The 18,794-nt window shown below is 48.9% G+C and overlaps 1 protein-coding gene and 1 long non-coding RNA gene across 2 annotated transcripts in view; one reads left to right on the top strand and one right to left on the bottom strand.

Annotated features, from left to right (window-relative positions):
• Positions 1-8,660, top strand: part of LOC147916625 (uncharacterized) — a 70,667-nt gene extending 62,007 nt beyond the window's left edge. Inside the window, exon 4 of the long non-coding RNA XR_015552689.1 lies at positions 8,141-8,660. This is a non-coding gene — a long non-coding RNA (uncharacterized LOC147916625). The remainder of the gene's footprint in view (positions 1-8,140) is intronic.
• On the bottom strand, positions 1,309-6,662 carry LOC147916626 (folate receptor gamma-like). Its single transcript, XM_087433398.1, has 4 exons — positions 6,313-6,662; positions 3,354-3,542; positions 3,117-3,252; positions 1,309-2,967 (listed from the first exon to the last, which is right to left on the bottom strand). Exons 1-4 carry the CDS (start codon positions 6,478-6,480, stop codon positions 2,681-2,683), a joined length of 780 nt encoding a protein of 259 aa, XP_087289524.1. The 5' UTR covers positions 6,481-6,662; the 3' UTR covers positions 1,309-2,680.
• Positions 8,661-18,794: the final 10,134 nt, after the last annotated feature.

Raw genomic sequence — 18,794 nt, 5'->3', positions numbered from 1 at the left:
CCCCACCAGACTGTGCAAAGTACTCAATTCCCTTCCTGTCAGCCGAGACCAGCAGACTGGGTGCTCAGAAAGCATCTGTTGGCTGACAGAATGAGTGCATGGATTCCTTAACTTCCTGGGCACCTCCTTGGTGCCAGGCACTGAGCCAGGCCCAGGGGATCTGGCACAAAATGACATAGACATGTTCCTCACTCTCAGGTGTGTATGTTTTATTAGGGAAAAGCCAAACAATAACCTCAGTAGATAGATTTGTGTTGAAGGGGTCTAGAATGATGTGGTAAGAAAGTGCCTGGATGACTTCTTTTGGTGGGGTGGTCAGAAGTCATTTTAAGGGGGCAATTGTAGGTTGAAATCTAAGTGGCTACGGGGAGCCAGCCTGCAGAGGATAAAAGACCATTCCAGGAACACAGAGAGGGAATTACTGGAGTAAATGCCCCAAAGTGAAAAGTGTGAATGGAGCTCATATGTGAGGGTGTGGATGGGGAATGATTTGACGTGAGATCTAAGCGGGGGATCAGGGCAGGGTCTTCTATGCTATTGAAGAAGTTTGGTTTTTCCAACAGACATCATGGGAAAGCATTAGAGCATTGGTGAGGGGCTGTCACACAATAAGACATTTATGGTGGTTGTTTTTGTTACCGAGCAATGGGCTCGCTCTGCTCGCCAAAATCTGAGCCAATTAATCACAACGAGTTCGGGATGGAGAAAGGAAATTTTAATCCGATTAGCTGGCATAAATGGGAAGACGGCAGACTAATGTCTCAGAGAAAATCATCTTCAAGGATTACAGAATCTGAAGGCAGTTATATAAGGAAAAGGGACAGGAGGGAGGGGGTCCAGGGATGTTGGTCTCCAGGCCTGACGGGCTCCAGGCATCACATTGTTCCATTCTTCTGTCAGCTGTGATGGATACCTTGTAGGTGTGTTTCATGCCTGTGGTCAACCTGTTCCTGGAGAGAAACTCATAGAACAATGTTTTATAGAGCTAAAGGGGTGTACATACGTAAGCGAAGGCCATAAATCAGGAGAGCGTGTGAATTTTTTTAGAGTAGGTGCAGAACAGCAAGTCGTCACAGAGAGGAGGGTCTGGGGTCATTTAGTGTAATAAGATGGCCTCACTTATGCTCACTTACATTTTTACTTTATAAAAATGTCCATCAGGGCCGGCCCTGTGGCTTGGTGGTTAAGTGCGCGCGCTGCGATGCTGGTGGCCCGGGTTCGGATCCCGGGTGCGCATCGAGGCACCACTTCTCCGTTCATCCTGAGGCCGAGTCCCACATACAGCAACTAGAAGGATGTGCAGCTACGACATACAACTATCCACTGGGGCTTTGGGGGGAAAAATAAAATAAATAAAATCTTAAAAAAAAAAAAAATGTCCATCAGACAGTGAAACTCATGGGTGGAAGTTTGATGACAAATAGGATATCTGCAGTTCTCAAAGTATCTCCCTACAGCACACTTATTAATTATGAAGGGGAAAAAGTAATGGAGAAACCTGGCAGACCCCATCTCAACCAAAAGATCATTTAACATCATCAGGAATGGACAAACCCCACACCATGTGCACCAAGAAGGACTGGTAATGCTTTTGAGATAGTCACCTCAAAATGCATAACCTCAATCTAATGATGAGGAAACAAAATGAGGGATATTCTGCAAAATAACTGGCCAAAGCTTTTCAAAAATGTCAAGGTCGTAAAAGAACCTCCCTCACTCATATATCCATCAGTAGGTGACTGTATTAAATGTGACATATACATAGAATGGAATATTGCTCAGCAATTAAAAAGAATGACAGAGATCTTAATAGATTAATATGGAAAGATCTCAGAAACCATGTTCTCATAACACACATGGCAAATGAAAACTGCCCTGAGATGCCCTTTTTCCCACCTGTCGGTTTAGCAGAAAATCAAAAGTGTGACGCCATCCTCTGTTGACAGGCTGTGGAGAAACAGGCACTCGTGCATTGCTGGTGGGGCCGCATTGAAGCAGCCCCTGTAACTATCACAATTAGAAATCCATATACTCCTTGACTCAGCAATCTAGCTTCTGGAATTCAAGTTTAACATTCTACTCTGTACAAGATTATTCGTTGCAGCATTATTTGTCATTTATAAAAGAGAAACAATGCAAATGTTCATCATTGGAATCCCCCCACCAATATCTGCACCCCAGCCCACATCTAGTAAGGGAAGGAAGGGGAGAGAAACTTTCTTTCCCACCAAGAGCTCAAGAACTCATCCGCCAATCTCTGCCCACCTTCCCTCCACCAATCTGCTCGTCCCCTGTGGTGTGGAAGTGATGAACTTGGCATGAGGGGGAGCCTGCTGCAGAAGTAAGAGCCCCAGACTAAGGGATCAACTTCCATATCTACTTGCTGGTGAAGGTCAAGCTGGTCACAGTTCCTGTTTGGGCTTCTCCACAGGAATGATGAAGCAACGAGGCACATCCTTCCCAACCCGCCTTCCCCAAATTATTTACAAGACACAAGACACACATGGATCTGTCTATTAGAACAGGCTGTCAGAGGAACCCCATAGGACGCATCTTGGATCAGGAATGACCAGGGCATTGTGAGGCCCCCTCATCTTCGAGAGGTGAGCTGGGCTGAGCCGAGGTGACCCAGGTTGGGTACAGGCAAGGAAGATGTCCACGTGTCAGCAGTGGGAGCAGCTCAGCCAAGGAGCTGGAGGTGCAGCATCAGGGCCAGGCTGAGCAGGAGAGGCCCAGTCCCATGGGGCGCAGCCCCGGCAGTCATGGCCTCAGCATAGAACCTCGCCACCTCCTCGTTGGGGTTGCCCTGGGCCGGGTCGAACCACATCTGGATGCAGCGGCCGCTCCCTCGGCTGTACGTGCTGACCTTGTAGGAGTGACTCCAGAGCTCCTCACACAGGGCTGCGGGCGTGGGGAAGTAGGACTCAAACGGGCGGCAGGTGGCCTCCGCTGGACACTTGTTAGACCCTGCAGGGGGAGAGATGGTGGGCACAGACATTCAACCTCAGGGCCCAAAGCTCATCTCTGGCCACTCCCAGAAATCCCCACCCAACCCCAAATCCTCAAACCCCCCTTTTCCAAACCCCACCTCCATCTCCCCACCCCCAGGCCCTCACCTGAGGTCCAGTCCCAGCCCTTGTGCCAGTTGCTCTTGCAGGTGTGGGAGGTGCGGCAGTCTTCCCACCAGCGCTGACAGTCGTCCTTGCACAGGGGCACGTTCAGGAAACGCTCTTTGCGCCAGCTCTGGTTCACCTAGCGGGGAGGTGGGGAGGGAGTGCTCCTCTCAGCCAGGGATGTTGGCAGCCACAGCCTTGAATGAGCCTGCTGGGGTGGGGTGAGGGAGACGCCCGTACCTGCTGGATCCAGGGCCCCAGGTTGGGGGAGCACTCATAGAGGCAGGTGTCCTGGATGAAGTGGCGCTTGCAGGCGGGCTCCATCTTGCCGCAGTGATCCCAGGTAAAGTTATACAGCAGCGAGGTGTCCTTGTGCAGCTCCCGGCTGGTGCTGACCGAGCAGCAGGCGTTCTTCTTCCAGGGACTGCACTGGGTGGGGAGACACAGGACCGAGCCCTTCCCCCACCACAGCCCTCTCCTCCGCGTTCTGGCTCCTCTGCCCCAGGTGCATCATCCAGAGGAACACTCTCTGGAGAGAGCACCTTTATGCCTGTCCCTTGAGGACTTCCCATTTTGGGATAGAGGCAATTATGATCTTGGCTTTTAACAGGGAGCAACACAGAGGATGTGGGTGGGGAACTACTGTCTGGGGGAGCGATCATTATTTGTACAGCTCTAAAGAGTTTACGGTTATTTCACATATCCAGGCTATTTCTATTACTCATTTTGCATCCAGTCAATATTAATTGAGTGCTTATTATATATCAGGTACTGTGCTGGGTGCTGAGAATATGCAGTGAACAAAACAGATAAATCTCTGCCCTCATGGGGAGTCAGGGGTGGGAGGAAGACAAAGAACACTGTCGGCGTAGAAAAAGCAGGTGCAAAGTCCCTGGGGCTTTTGCACTTTATCTTGTCAACCATCCAGTAAAAACATCATTACTCCAATTTTTACAGAGTTTAAGTAAGCTGCACCCCTAGCAAATGGTGGGGTTAAGATTTTACCTCAGGACAGGGTGGAGAGGAGCCTGGCCCCAGGTTGTGGTGGGGGGCAGAGGTGAAAGGGGCTGGTCTGGCACTCCCTGGTTCTGGAACCCCAGGCTAGGGGACTCCAGATAGGTCTTGAAAGCAGCAGGCAACCGAGGGGCGATGGCCTGCACACGGGCCTGAACAAGGACCTGACAAAATGTGGGAGACAATCCTAGAGACGTCAATTCAAGGTGGGTAAGACAGTGGAAGTGGTGGAAGCTTCTCTGTATAAATCACTCAGGCTGGGACTCAAGAGCTGAGCGAACATGAGCCAATTGATTAAAATCTCAGATGAACTCTAGTGCCCGGGGTCAAGCGAGAGGGGATGTGATAGGTCTGGGCACTCAGGAGACACTAAGGAAAATCCACAAGAGTGGGGCCAAACCTACCCCTCTCCAACAACCCAGCCCACGCCCAGCGCCACTGTCACAGAACACGCTGCCAGGCCTGCCCGCTTCCCGCATGCTCCTCCTCAGACGCCCCAAATCTTGGTTGCCCTGCAAATCCCCAGGCACCCCATCCCTGACCTGCCAGCCAGGGTCAGTGGTTTCTGCCTCCCAAAGGGTTCATTAACATAAGGACAAGCACTTCCTGGCCTATAGTAGGCGCTCAACAAAAACAGCCACTCCCATGTAGGTCATGTCCCTCAGAAGTACAATCATCTGCCTCCCTCAGACGTCTGTGTCTGCACCATTTGTTGGCAAAGAGGAAGTGTTGCAGAGAGTTCTTCAAAACACCCTTTAGAACTCAAAAGTTCTGTGAATGAATTGGTGAATACAGACTTTCAGTCAAAGAAGATGAGAAAGTTCTGGAGATGGAGTGTGGTGATGCTTGCACAACATGTCAATGTACTCAATTCCAGTAACTTAGAAATGATGAAAATGGCAAATTTTTTGTTACATGTATTGTACCACACGCACACAAAGCAAATGAAATGTTGGAAATGACTCAGAAGTGATGAAGCCCCTGGGCTTCCCTCTTTCCCTTCAAGCCCCTGGAGTCAGTCCACACCCCAGTCTTTCCCTGAGAACATCCCCAGCCCTCTCGCAATGTGAAAGTCTGTGGGGAGCAGAGGAGGAGACCAGAAGGAATGAAAGATCGGCATCTGTCCTGAGCCTGGAGGTCAGCTTCAAGCTCAGATTCCCTGAACTGCTTCAGGGCCTTACCTATGAAATGGGGACCTGGCCTCACCTCCCCGTCTCTGTGGGCAGCAGCATCCTTGGCTCTGGCCACACCAGACTTGCCACTGCTTCTTTTTTTTTTTTTTTTTTTTTTGTGAGGAGGACCAGCCCTGAGCTAACATCCAATGCCAATCCTCCTCTTTTTTGCTGAGGAAGACTGGCCCTGGGCTAGCCTCCGTGCCCATCTTCCTCTACTTTATATGGGATACTGCCACAGCATGGCTTAACAAGAGGTGCATCGGTGTGTGCCCGGGATCCGAACCAGCGAACCCCAGGCCACCGCAGTGGAGCGTGCACACTTAACTGCTTGCGCCACTTGGCCGGACCCGCCACTGCTTCTGCTGTCATCTTCCGACCCATGTTCACGCTGTCCTCTGCTAGGCTGCCCTTTCCTGCCTTGCCTTCCTGGAAAATTCTTACTCATCCTCCAAGGCCAAGGCCAACGGCCTCTTTTCCCTGGGAAGTCTCCCCAGAGTATCTGACTTGTCACTGTCTCTTCAGGACCTAACGGGGATGGGAGACCTGGCCTGTTTGTACCTGTTTGCTGCATCGTGCCATGAGGGACCTGTCTCCCCTTCTACCTTGCCTTTGAGCTCCGTGGGCTGGCACATAATTAAGGTTGGGGAAGGTACCACCAGTCCCTCTCTTGGCCCCTGCTAGTGATTGGCCTCTCATTCCACTTGTACCTGTGCCCTCTCTGGGCCTATTTCCTCATTTGTATAAGGAGAGACCACCACCCCTCTACCAAGTAGGCCTTTTGGGCATATTCACCAACCAGGTGTGAGGAAAGAACTTGGCCCATAGTGGGGGCTAAATAAATGGTCCCCCCATTATTGTAGATTTGCTAGCCTCCTGGGGGAGGCCCTCCAGGTTCACCTCAGCCATCCTCCGGCCTCCATCACCCCCCAAAGCTGATCTTCTCATTCCTCTAACTTCTTCCCTTTTTAGGGTCAGCCCTCTCCCCACCCCAGACCCTACACCATCCTCACCTGGTCATGCAGCTTGTCCTCAGGGCCTGGCTTTGTCTTGTGGTGCTTGGCGTCCATGCAGACGTTGAGCAGGTCCGTCCTGGCCCGTGGAGTCCTGGGCTGGCCACCCCATGCAGCAGCCACCAAAGCCACAAGCAACAACTGTGTCCCCTGCCAGGCCATGTCCATCTGTTCCTGCTAGGAAGCCACAGTCAGAGGTGGACAAGGTCTGAGAGAAAGGCAGTAAACGTAAGACTGTCAGCCAGATTTCCTGTCTCCCTCCCAAGCCAGATCTTCTGCTCCCTCCACCCAGTTTACCCCACAGGGCAGCTGAGCTGAGCAATGAAGGGCGGGTAGAAGTCTGGGCCAGGAGGCAGCAATCCCTCCCACTGCCCCCACCAGGGCGCTTCAACACTAGCTTGCTCTGTGACCTTGGAGGGAGTCACCACCTCTCTCTGGACCTCCCCTTCTGGATTTCACCATCCAGTATTTTATCCACAGTCAGAGGGCCCTGCCAGCTGGACAGGTTATCTCAAATCTGCACCAGAGGAAACACAGGGCATGTCCTGCTGGCAGGGATGGGGAGTGAGAGGAATGGGCACCAGCCAGCCTTGGGGCTTCTGCTTCAACAGCGCATCCCCACTCACCCAAGGCAGCCTAGGTTTAGGTGCCCAGAGGCTGCCCGTGGGGCAGATACGGAAGCTGAACCAGGGCCAGGTGAAGGCCCCTGAGCCGTTCAGTTATTGCTCAGGGTCCTGGACGAGGTGCCACAGGAGTTGATGGGGAGGTGGGGGGCAATGTGGAGAGCCAGCAAGAGTGCAGGCGCAGAGAGGCAGACCCCAGTTCCCCCCACACCAGGGTCTTGGGGAGTTCCCCAGGCAGAGTCAGGCCTAGAGCCAGGAGAAGGCCAACAGGTAAGGGGCATGTGAAGAAGGAACTGAGCCAGAGCAGTGGGCAGTGGGGACACTGGAGGAAACGTCACCAGAGAAACCAGCCTTCCAGGAATCCTGGGGAGACCCCACCTTGCCTCCTGCCTCTCATCCGTACTTTTCTTCCCTGTCTTACGCCTACCACTGGCCTCAGTCCACCTGGGAAGGTAGCATTCTCCCCACCCTGCCACCCCGTTTTATAAGCCCATCCTGAGTGCTTGATCAGCCACCCTGTTGGGGAAGGCAGGCAGGCTTTGTCTAGGAAACAGCTCAATTGTCTTTCAATAAGGGGCCATTAAATCAGTTATTGTACATCCTCCCAATGGGATTTAACCTTGTAAAAAGAATGAGAAAGCTCTTGATGTACAAATATGGAAAAAATCTCCAAGCATATTGTTAAGTGAAGGAAGAAAGGTGCAGAAGAGTATCAATAGAATGCAATCTTTTGTGTTAAAAAGGAGTAGGGAGGGGCCGGCCCCGTGGCTTAGCGGTTAAGTGTGCGCGCTCCGCTGCTGGCGGCCCGGGTTTGATCCTGTGTGCGCACCGTCACATCGCTTGTCCGGCCATGCTGAGGCGGCATCCCACATACAGCAACTGGAAGGGTGTGCAACTATGACGTACAACTATCTACTGGGGCTTTGGGGAGAAAAAGGGAGAAAAAAAAAAGGAGTAGGGAGAACATATGTGTTTGCATAAGAAAATTCTGTAAAGGTACAAAGAACTTTAAAAATTGGTTACTTGGGGGGAGGGCATGATACCGGCTCAACACAAGGTTGACATAAGGGAAGCCATATTGTAGAAAAGGAACCCTATTGTAACTCTGAATGACCTCTGATTAACTAACCCAGACATGGTCCGTAGATTTTATTGCCCCTCCCAGCTGCTATAAGGTGATAATTTTGTTCTCTTGAGTTCCTTAGGAATGTGATGACCCCCGGGGCAGAGAGTCTATGCTCACAGCCATCATCAATGACAACTGAAAGATCGGGGTATAGGGCATTGCTCCAGTCTGATGCATATCCAGCAAAACAAAAGGCTGTCAGGAACTAAGACCAGATGTCTGCTCCCACCTGGAAATCAGATGGATGCCCCCACCTGGAGACCAGCTGCCTTCCCCACCCGGAGGAGACCAGCCCCATATATAACTGGTCTGTAGTCTTTGTTCTGTAAGATGGTTCTTTCAGACATTAGTCGGCCATCTTCCCTCTTGCTAGCAAGCTGTAATGAAAAGTTCTTTCTCTCCTACCTCCTTGCCTCTTGACTATTGGCATGTCTTGCCGCAGGCAGACCCCTGCCTTAAGCAATAACAGGCACAGGATTAGGGATGAGACTCTGTAAAGTTTTCTAGGCTCTTTTGATTTTTGAACCATGTGAATGTATACTTTATTTAAATATAATGTACATGTATGTAGGTATATGTATATAAATACGCAAAATGCAGAATGGAAAAATAAGATACAGAATGATGCATCTGATTTGATACCATTTATGTAAATTTCAATAAGAAGGGCACGCACACAACAATGCTACGTATCAGTTACGGATACTATCCATGTCTTTGTACAAGTATGAACATGAGGCCACCAATAGTCCTAGTCCTTTGGGTATACTCCCACAGAAATTCTGTGCATTTATGCCATGTATATCCCATTTTTGTGCACAAATGATAGCATACTGTTCTATGCTTTACTTTTTTTGGGTAGTTTCACTATACATTTGTGCTTTTGACAGAAGAAACAAAAACTTCATGAAACCAAGTTATCCACACTTACGCACTTGAGTATTATTGTCACATCTGACTGCATAATCTTCGTTACTGCTTAATGCCTTATATGGTCTGAAATTAACTACAATGCTCTCTATGGCAAAATCTTTTTATTAACCATTATAACAAAAAATGTTAAGAGCCAGCCCTGACGGTCTAGTGGTTAAAGTTCAGCGTTCTCACTGCTTTGCTGACCTGGGTTCATTTCCCGGTCGTGGAACCACACCACCCATCTGTCAGTTGCCATGCTGTGGCGGCGGCTCACACAGAAGAACTGGAAGGATTTACAACTAGGATACACAACTATACAGTGGGGCTTTGGGGAGAAAAAAAACTTAAGAAAAGAAAGTTCAGGGGCTGGCCTGGTGGCACAGTGGTTAAGTTGCATGTTCCGCTTCAGTGGCCCAGAGTTCTCTGGTTCTGATCCTGAGCGCAGACCTACTCACTGCTCATCAAGCCATGCTGAGGCAGCGTCCCACATAGAACAGCTACAACTCTACAACTATGATACACAACCATGTACTGGGGCTTTGGGCAGAAAAAAGAAAAAAAAGAGGAAGATTGGCCAGTCTTCCTCAAAAAAAAAAAAGAGAGAGAGAGAAAAGTGCACTTTTTCAAGTTAAAAGTGCTTGATCCTTATTCTTTATTTCTCAAACATTATTGCAGACAGTAAATCTGATACTAACCTAGGAAGACAAATGGTACTGCTCCTGTTTTTTAAATAATATCTGTTGATGTTTTCCCATTATGATTTTGGGAAAACTTTCAAATCCTGTCATCACTTACTCAACTAGTAGAATGCCTCTCCTGGGGTAGGGTCTGTAGTTCAGTCAGTTCTCAGCACAAGGCCCTGCCGCAGGTAAGCCTAAGCTGACAAGGTCAGTGTCTGGTTACGAGGCACTCACCTTGCCCCATCAGCCTCTCCAAGGCTCCATCACTGCTGAGTACCGGGCCACAGTCAGCAGCCCTCCCCCTCCTTCCATTGTACCAGCCTGTGATCTTCAAGGTGTTGCAGGTCTTAGTATCTTCACTTCCTAAATAGAGACATGGGTCTCTCTTCCTTCTCTTAAGAGTAGTTGGAAGGTGTATATGAAAGTACTTTGTAGCCTATTAAACATTAATGTACATAATCACACTAGTAGTCCTATATTAAGGACTACTCTATACCAATTAGAATAATGGATGCTTTACTTATATTATTGTGTTTTGTAACCCTCACAACACCCTGCAAAGTCGACATTATTATTCCCAACATATAGATGAGGAAACTGAGGCTCTGGGAGTTAACGTGAACTCCCAAACAGTTGGGGAAGATGAAAAAGTTCCGGAGATGGATGATGGTAATGGTTCCACAACAATGTGAATGTTCTTAATGCCATTGAATTGTAAACTTAAATATGGCTGAAATGGTAAATTTTTTGTCATGAATATTTTACCACAACTTAAAAAATAAAAAAGTTACATAAAACAATGTAAAAAAAAAAAAAAGAAGAACCTATCTAAAGGATAATTCCTAGACGTGGAATTGCTGGGTTCAAAGGGTACCTACATTATTAACTTTGAGAGATATCAAAGTGCCCTCCAATGTACACCCATGCCAGCAAAAGTGACTATTTCCACAGAATCTTATCAATGCAAGGGATTATAAAATTATTTGATTATGGCAGAGTTTTAACCCCGAGAGTGACATGATTCAATTGGCAGTTTTGAAAGATTCCCCTGTCTGGTGTGTGCAGAAACAACTGGGCGTGGGCAGGGGATGGGCAGGTAGATGGGTTAGGGAGCTATCTCAGAGTCCAGGCCTGGGGTGATGGTGCCTCGAACCAGGAGGGTGGCAGTGGGGATTCATTCGACAAATCAACTCAAGATTAATTGCCTCCCTACTATGTGCTAGGCTGTCCTAGGGCCTGGAGCTACCAGTGAAGAAGACAAAGTTCTTGCTCTTATGGAACTGGCATTCTAGTCGGGGGAGGGAAGGGGAGAGAAAATAAACAAATAGATACATGGTGACGGTGCTCCTGATAAAAATAAAGCAGGTATGGGGATAGAGAGTGATGGAGGAGGGCCTATTTTAAAGATTTTATTTATTTTATTTTTTGCCCCCAAAGCCCCAGTAGATAGTTGTATGTCACTGCTGCACACCCTTCTAGTTGCTGTATGTGGGACTCGGCCCCAGGATGGACAGAGAAGTGGTGCCTCGATGCGCACCCGGGATCCGAACCCGGGCCGCCAGCATCGCAACGCGCGCACCCAACCACCAAGCCACAGGGCCGGCGGAGGGCCTATTTTATATAGGAAAGACCTACGAGGTGATATCTGGGCAGAGACCATACTGAAGTGAGGACAGGAGCCCTGTGGATACAGAGGCAGAAGTGTTCCAGGCAGAGAGAACAGTAAGTCCAAAGGCCCTGCAGCAGGAATATACTCAGTGTATTCCAGGGACAAACAGCAAGGAGGCCAAGGGGACTGGTGAACGGGGAGCAGGGCTCATGACAGGAGTGTGGGCCCGGGCTAGAACCTGGAAATCCCCATTAGGCAGACTGGGTCAGGATTTGGGATCTTACTCTGAATGCAATGGAAACTTTTTTTTTTTTTTCATTCAGCATCTGATCCAGGAACAGACTCTAGGGACAAGGGGAAGCAAGCAAAGGACATACATGTCTGTTTGAACAGCCCAGGCTCGAGGTGACCGTGACTTGAACCAGGGTTAGATGGTGGCAGTGGAGGTGGTGAGAAGGGTAGGAACCTGGATGTAATAATCTGAAGGGAACGCTCATGAGATTTGCTGATGGATTGGCTGTTGGATGTGGGAGAAGGGGAGGAATTAGGATGACACCAAGTTTTCTGTTCTGAGCAATTGGAAGTGTGTGTGGCCATTTACTGAGATGAAGAAGGGTGTGAGTAGAGTAGGGCTGGAGCGGGGTGGGGAAAAAAGAATTGTGGAATTGAAGGAAGTAGTGGATTCCTGACATACTTAGTAATAAAATCTCTAGGGCCTGGGGATTTTGGGGGTGTGGAGAGAAAGGGAGAGGTTGGAGACAAAAATAACAGGTTTGTGGCTTGTGGACTGGGGAGATGTTGGTGCCATTTTCTGAGATGGTGAAGATGGGGAAGGTACTTACTGGCTGGTCCTGCTGCAGGAGTTGGGGACATCAGAAATCTCGGTAGCAGTTGCTGGAAGTGATGTCGAATCCAGCCTGGAATCTTCTCCCTCCGCTTTCCCCCAGCTCTCTCCCTCATTTCTTTGGGAGTCTGCTCAAATGTCACCTTATTAGCAAGGTTTTCCTGACCACCTTCTCTTGAATTTGGGGTCATCCTCACCCCTGCACGCTCCATTGCCTTCCCTGGCTTTACTCCTCTTCAGCACACTTACCACCACCTGATATCACTGCGTATTTATGGGATGGTCCCCCAGGACTACAATGTGAACGTCATGAGAGCAGGGATTTGTGCCCTTTTTGTTCATGACTTTATCCCCAGCACCTAGAACAGTGCCTGGCATATAGTGAGTGCTCAGGAAATATTTGTGGTCTGAGTGAACCGTTGAATGCCGGGGAGGGGCCACGATGATCTCTGGAGGCCCTTCTGGTTTTGATTTCTTTGAGACTGCTCCCACTTTAGACTCGGTGAATCTCGGTGAAACTGCTCTGGCCCTGGACACTGAGAGCAGAAGGGACAGTGGCAGAGGGGAGCAGGGAGCTGGAGTGAGGAGGAAGCAGTGGAGCCTCAGTTTCCCCACCTGTAAAACAGAAATATAAAATGACGTATCACTTCCCTAAGGGGCCATGAGTGCGGCTTGGATGTGGGGGAGTGGGAGAAAAGAGTGGGATCGAGATTCCTGGAGTGCAGGGTTGGGGGTTCAGGTAGGGGTAGGGTGAGACAGTAAATGCTTGCTGTTTCAGAATAAAAGGTGGTTTTTGTAAAAGGCTGGTTATCATCTGGGTGGGAGGAGAGGAGGCTGGGCTGCCTGGAAAAGTCCAGGAAATGGAAGAGAAGGGTGGAGTGTGGGTTTGGGGACTGTTAGGTCCCAAGTCTGTAACTCCCCGTGACAAGACTGAGGGGATTTGTGAGCTGTGGTGGTCAGGCAGGCAGGAACTAACTCCCTGGTCTCCACCCAACATTCCTGCCTCCATGAGAGCTACACTAGGGTCTTTCTGGCAAGGATTTCAGCTCACAGTCTAAAGGCAGCGGGCAGCCAGGGAAAGGTTTTAGGCTGCTATGTGAGGTTCAGAGTGGGTGTGGGAAGCTAGTTGGTGTTACAGTGGCCCAGGTTACAGGAGGTGACAGTCTGGACTAGAGTGGGGCAGGGAGATGGAGAGAAGAGATGTGGCAGCATAATAGGAGGAAGAGGGAGATGTCTGAGAACCAGAGTCTCCGAGTTTCCAGCAGCACCGTGGTGGCGGTAAGGTGACTGGTTGCTCCCCCTGAGCCCATTCTCCAAAATGGTGCCTACTCGTTTATTTATTTTTATTTTTTAAATTGTGGTACAATGTACATAATATAAAATTTATCATTTTTAAGTGTACAGTTCAGTGACATTAAGTACATTCACATTGTTGTGGAACCATCACCACCATCCATCTCCAGAACTTTTTCATCTTCCCAAACTGAAACTCTGCACCCATTAAGCAATAACTCCTCATTACCCACTCCCCCAGCCACAGGTAGCCACCATTCTACTTTCTGTCTCTATGAATTTGACTTCTCTAGGTACCCTACATAAATGGAATTACACAGTCTTTGTCTTTTTGTAACTGGCTTATTTCATTTAGCGTAATGTCCTCAAAGTTCATCCATGTTGTGTACTCAACGGTTTTTAAGGTAAAAACTGGTGTAAAGGTTGCCAAAACCAAATGTAAGGACTGAGGGAACAGAGTGAAAGCAAGGCTGTGAGAAACGTGGTCAACAGGTGAGCCCTTGGCTCTGTGCTTTCTTCACAACCAACAGGGAAGAGGCCTTACCTCACCCCCACAGCACACACCTGAAGGCTCATTGCTCCCAGCCTCCACTTAGAGCCTGCTGATGTCTCTGAGCCTTCCTGCCTGTGTCTGTCCAAGCGTATATAACAGCCTGATTCAGTGTCTATCTGGGCTTGAGGATGTAGGTGTATGCCTGTGTCTTTATTTTTTATTGGTGTCATAACAAATTATCACAAACTTTGTGGCTTAAAACAACACAAATTTATTATCTTCCAGTTCTTTAAGTTACAAGCCCACCATGGGTCTCAGTGGGCCACAGTCAAGGTGTCAGCAGGGCTAGATGCCTTTCTGAAGATTCTAGATGAGGATCAGTTCCCTTGCCTTTTCCCAGCTTCTAGAAACTGCCTGCACTCCTTGGCTCATGCCTCCCTTCCTCCATCTTCAAAGGCAGCAGTGTAGCATCTCGCTGACTCTTCTTCATGATATCTTTTTTTCAGACCACAGCTGGGAAAGTTTCTCCACTTTTAAGGATGCATGTAAATAGATTGGGCCCACCTGGAAATCCAGGCTAATCTCCCCATTTTAAGGTCCTTAACCTTAATCACATCTGCAAAGTCCCTTTTGCCTTGTAAGATATCATATTCACAGGTTCCAGGATTAGGACGTGGACATCTTTGGGGGGCTTTTATTCTGCCTAGCACACCTGTGTGTGGTGGGAGAGTATGACGGTGAGTGTGTGTGTGTGTTTGTGTACATTCGTGTCCCCTCGGCCTTTGCCTCCTGCACTGTGGGCCTCTCTTCCCACTTTTTATTTTTTTATTTTTTATTTATTTATTTATTTTTCTGTGTGTGAGGAAGATTGGCCCTGAGCTAACATCTGCCAATCCTCCTCTTTTTGCTGAGGAAGACTGGCCCTGGGCTAACATCCATGCCCATCTTCCTCCACTTTATATGAGACGCCGCCACAGCATGGCTTGACAAGCGATGCATTGGTGCGCGCCTGGGATCCGAACCCCAGGCCGCCGCAGCGGAGCACTCGCACTTAACTGCTACGCCACCAGGCCGGCCCACTTTTTGTTTATTTTTGCTTTGGTCAGAGTGAGGAAGACTTAGCTTCGGTAAGCAAATATATGCAAATCCCCCATGCAAATAAGGGCCTGGCCTGAGCACCCCTCCTGGGGCTGGCTTTCTAGGGAACTGGAAGAGAATCCACAGAGATCACTTCTAGCTCATCCATCCATCCTAAACGCAGAGCCAGGCCCAGAGAGGCCCCAATAACTGTTTGCTGACCAGAAAATAAATGCAGTGTTGAGTGACCCTGAGGTAGAAAGAAGCTTATACCCCAACAAAGATGCAGTCCTTCAACCAGCCCACCCAGTGGGGCTCTCCAGCCTCCTCCAGCCTCCTCACCACACGCCATGCTCCCCTGCCAGGGCAATTGCCTCATTCACCCCACACCCTATTTCCTGCTCAGGGAGTCCCCCCTACCTGGAAAGTTTCCTCTTTCCTTCCTTCTCTCTGACTCTTTAACTCTGAAGCATACTTCAAGGCCCAGCTGAAGTCTCCCCTGCTCAAAGACACCTTTCTCAGTGTCTCCTCGCCCTCATCCAAGGATGTGTGTCATCCTTTGAGGACAGGACACGCCTTCTGGTCCTGTTTCTCCCACAGCGCCCATCACTAAGATGGCCACAAGTAGGCCCTCAGTCATTGCTGTGTACTGAGCACACCACACCCTTTCAGGCCTCTATGTTTTTGCACACACTGCCCCTCTTGTCTAGAATGTTCTTTCCTGACTTCTCCCTCTGCAAGGTCTCATCTTCCTGAGGAGACTTCCTCACCTCCTCTCCCAAACATTGCTCTTCTCTTCTTGATGTTCCCACTCTCCTCAGAACCTATCTCCACTACAGCATTCATCACACGAACTCTAATTCAATTCCATTAGACTGAAGGAAAAAACCCCTATATTGTACAAGCATTTCTTTTTTTTATATAATTTTATTTATTTATTTATTTTTCCCCCCAAAGCCCCAGTAGATAGTTGTATGTCATAGTTGCACATCCTTCTAGTTGCTGTATGTGGGATGTGGCCTCAGCATGGCCAGAGAAGCGGTACATCGGTGCATGCCCAGGATCTGAACCCGGGCCGCCAGCAGCAGAGTGGGCGCACTTAACCGCTAAGCCACAGGGCCGGCCCTGTACAAGCATTTCTTGAGTGGCTTCTCTGTGCCAGGCACCAGGCTAGGTGCTGAGGAAATAGAGATGAATCAGACAGAGACCTGCCCTCAAGGACCTAAGATTTGCTTTATGCTCCCAAACTAGACTGAGGGCCTCCAGAGGATGAGTACTCCGTTCTGATTCCTCTGTGGGTCCCCCTCACCAAGCACATACTGGCCCATAAGAAAGCTTTGTGGAGTGAATGCAAGATTGACATTCTTGTGTGGCAGCTTCAGCCTGGACAAGCCACTTCACTTTCCAGAGCTTCACATTCCCCATATGCTAACTGGGGGCAGGATTCCCAGAGCTGGGGTGAGGAGAAGAGGAAATTATGCATGTTAAGGCCCTTTGGAGACCAAACATCCCTCAGTATGCGTGAAAGATAGTGACTGTCCCCTTTGTCCCCTACCTGGGCCAGCCATTCTCCTCAAGGATCATGGAGGTGGCTCTCACTAGCATTAAATTCACATCACTCATCTCTGGCCCTTCCTGAATCCTGGAGAATTCTCTGCACAGAGCCATGGATTTCTCTCTCTAGCCTATGGGCTCTGGATTTATTTCTGACTGTTGGGAGATCCCCATCTTGCCTCCTGCTTTTGGCCCAGGCCCTGGCTCCTGTAAAACACCACGAAGGAGCAGGTAACATCTCAAGACAGAAAGGGCCAGGTCTGGGGAGCGTCTTCCAGGGACTCACATGAGAGCTGGAGACATGGTTGGGATATTATGTTAGAGAAAACAGAAGCTGGGAGATGGGAAGGGACCTGCCAGGGGTCCCCAGCAAGTCAGTAATTGGGCCAAAGTAAGACCCAGGATGCCTGGCTCCCATCCCATCCACTCCATCTTAGGGCCATCAAAGCCTTTCCTCATCTGAGTCCTCTTAACATTCTTTCTCATCTCTCTCTCTGTCCCCAGACACCTAGTTCTCCCCAAAAGGATTCTCACTGTTCTCCAAACACATTATCTGCTTTCAACTCATGCCCTGGCATGTAACATGACTCTTTGTGCATCCCCTTCTCTCATTTGTCTACTGGGTGAACTCCTACTCATCCCTCAAGGCCCACTCAAATGTTTCCTTCCCTGGAACAAAAATCTAAACTCAGTTTATCTAGGACCCATTCATCTCTCCCCACTCTGTGCTCTCATAACACTCTCTACATACATTGATTTTAACATTTACTACCCTCTTCTCTAATTGTCTTAGTCCTCATTAGACTGTATTTTTCTCTAGAACAGGGATTATTTCTGCTTCATCTCTCTTTCCACAGGGCCTATCAAGATGTCTGGTACTCAATAAATGTTGACCAAACACTGGAACAAATGAAGGAATGTGAGGCAAATTTCTTAACTTCTCAGAGTCTTAGTTTTATTATTCTTGAAATGAAAGAAAGTGAAACACTTGGCAAGGACAAATGATGGATAATGATGTAAAACAAATGGCACCATATTTGACTCAGTTGCCTGAGACAAAAATGGAGAATTGCCCAAAATTTCCACTTCTCCCTCTCCCTTTTCCCCTCCCGTAGCTAACTAGTCACCATGACTTGTTGAATCTGGCTGAGGACCTCGTTAAGAAACTCTAGGTTATTGGGGAAGTTCCATCAGGCCAGAGCTTGTCAGGAAGGATGGGAGGCGAAGGGTGCTGGAGGGAGGGATCGTATAAGGGAAAGAAGCAAGAGGAGAGACTGATGGGGACACAGGCCACAGGGGGAGCAGATAAGGGACCCAGGAGAAGAGAGAGGTCAGGCTGTGTCAGGTCTATGTCTTGGAGACATAGACACCACCCAGTCTGTGCCCTCAAGGAGCTTATGGTCTGCTGGGGAAACAAACAGAAACAAACAACAGAACTAGGCTGTAGAGGAGCACTACCACCTTCCTGATACCCCTTCTTTACTTGGCTTCCATGATACCACCCAACTCGCCTGGCTTTCTACTTATCCTTTTGGCCCTCCTTCTCAGTCTGATTCACTGCTTCTCCTGGTTTCCTCAAATTCTGAATGTTGATGGAAAGTATTTTCCATCTACATTCACTCCTTTGGTGATCTCATCCAGTCTCGTGGCTTTAACTACCGTCTATGTGCTGATGACTCCCAAATTGATACCTCCAGTCTAGATCTCTCCCCTGACCTTCAAACCCATAGCCCTCCTGCCCCCACAACATCTCTACTCTAAGGGGCATCTCAAACTCAACATGCCCAAAAATGAGCTCCAGAGAGTTTCCCAAAAAACCAGCAACTCCCTTGTCTTTCCCATCTCAAGAAATGGCAACACCGGTCTTCCAGTTGTTCAGGACAAAAATCTTGGCTCCTTTCTTCCTCTGATGCTCTACATCCAATCTGTCAGCAAAGTTTGTTGTCTCTAACTTCTTAATATATTCAAAGTTCAACCACTTCTCATCCCCCACCTCTGGACTATTATAATAGGCTCCCCACTGGTCTCCCTGCTTCTGCTACTGTCCCCCCTGAATCTTTTCTTCATGGAACAGAGTAACTCTGTTAAAATGTAAATCAGATTGTGTGGATCCTCTGCTCAAAACCCTTCACAGGATCCTCAACATGGAGTAAAAGTCACACTCCTTATTATGACCTGCAGGGCTGTACTATCTGGCTCCTGCTACCTCACGTCCTCATCTCCTCCTCTTTTCCCCATAGTACACTATGCTGCAGCCATTCTAGGCCC

The sequence above is a fragment of the Ceratotherium simum genome, chromosome 7 (assembly GCF_057802395.1).
Source record: "Ceratotherium simum simum isolate JZ-2026a chromosome 7, ASM5780239v1, whole genome shotgun sequence".
Lineage (NCBI taxonomy): Eukaryota > Metazoa > Chordata > Mammalia > Perissodactyla > Rhinocerotidae > Ceratotherium > Ceratotherium simum.
Note: the sequence above shows the minus strand (reverse complement) of the source record. Positions and strands in the feature narration are given on the sequence as shown.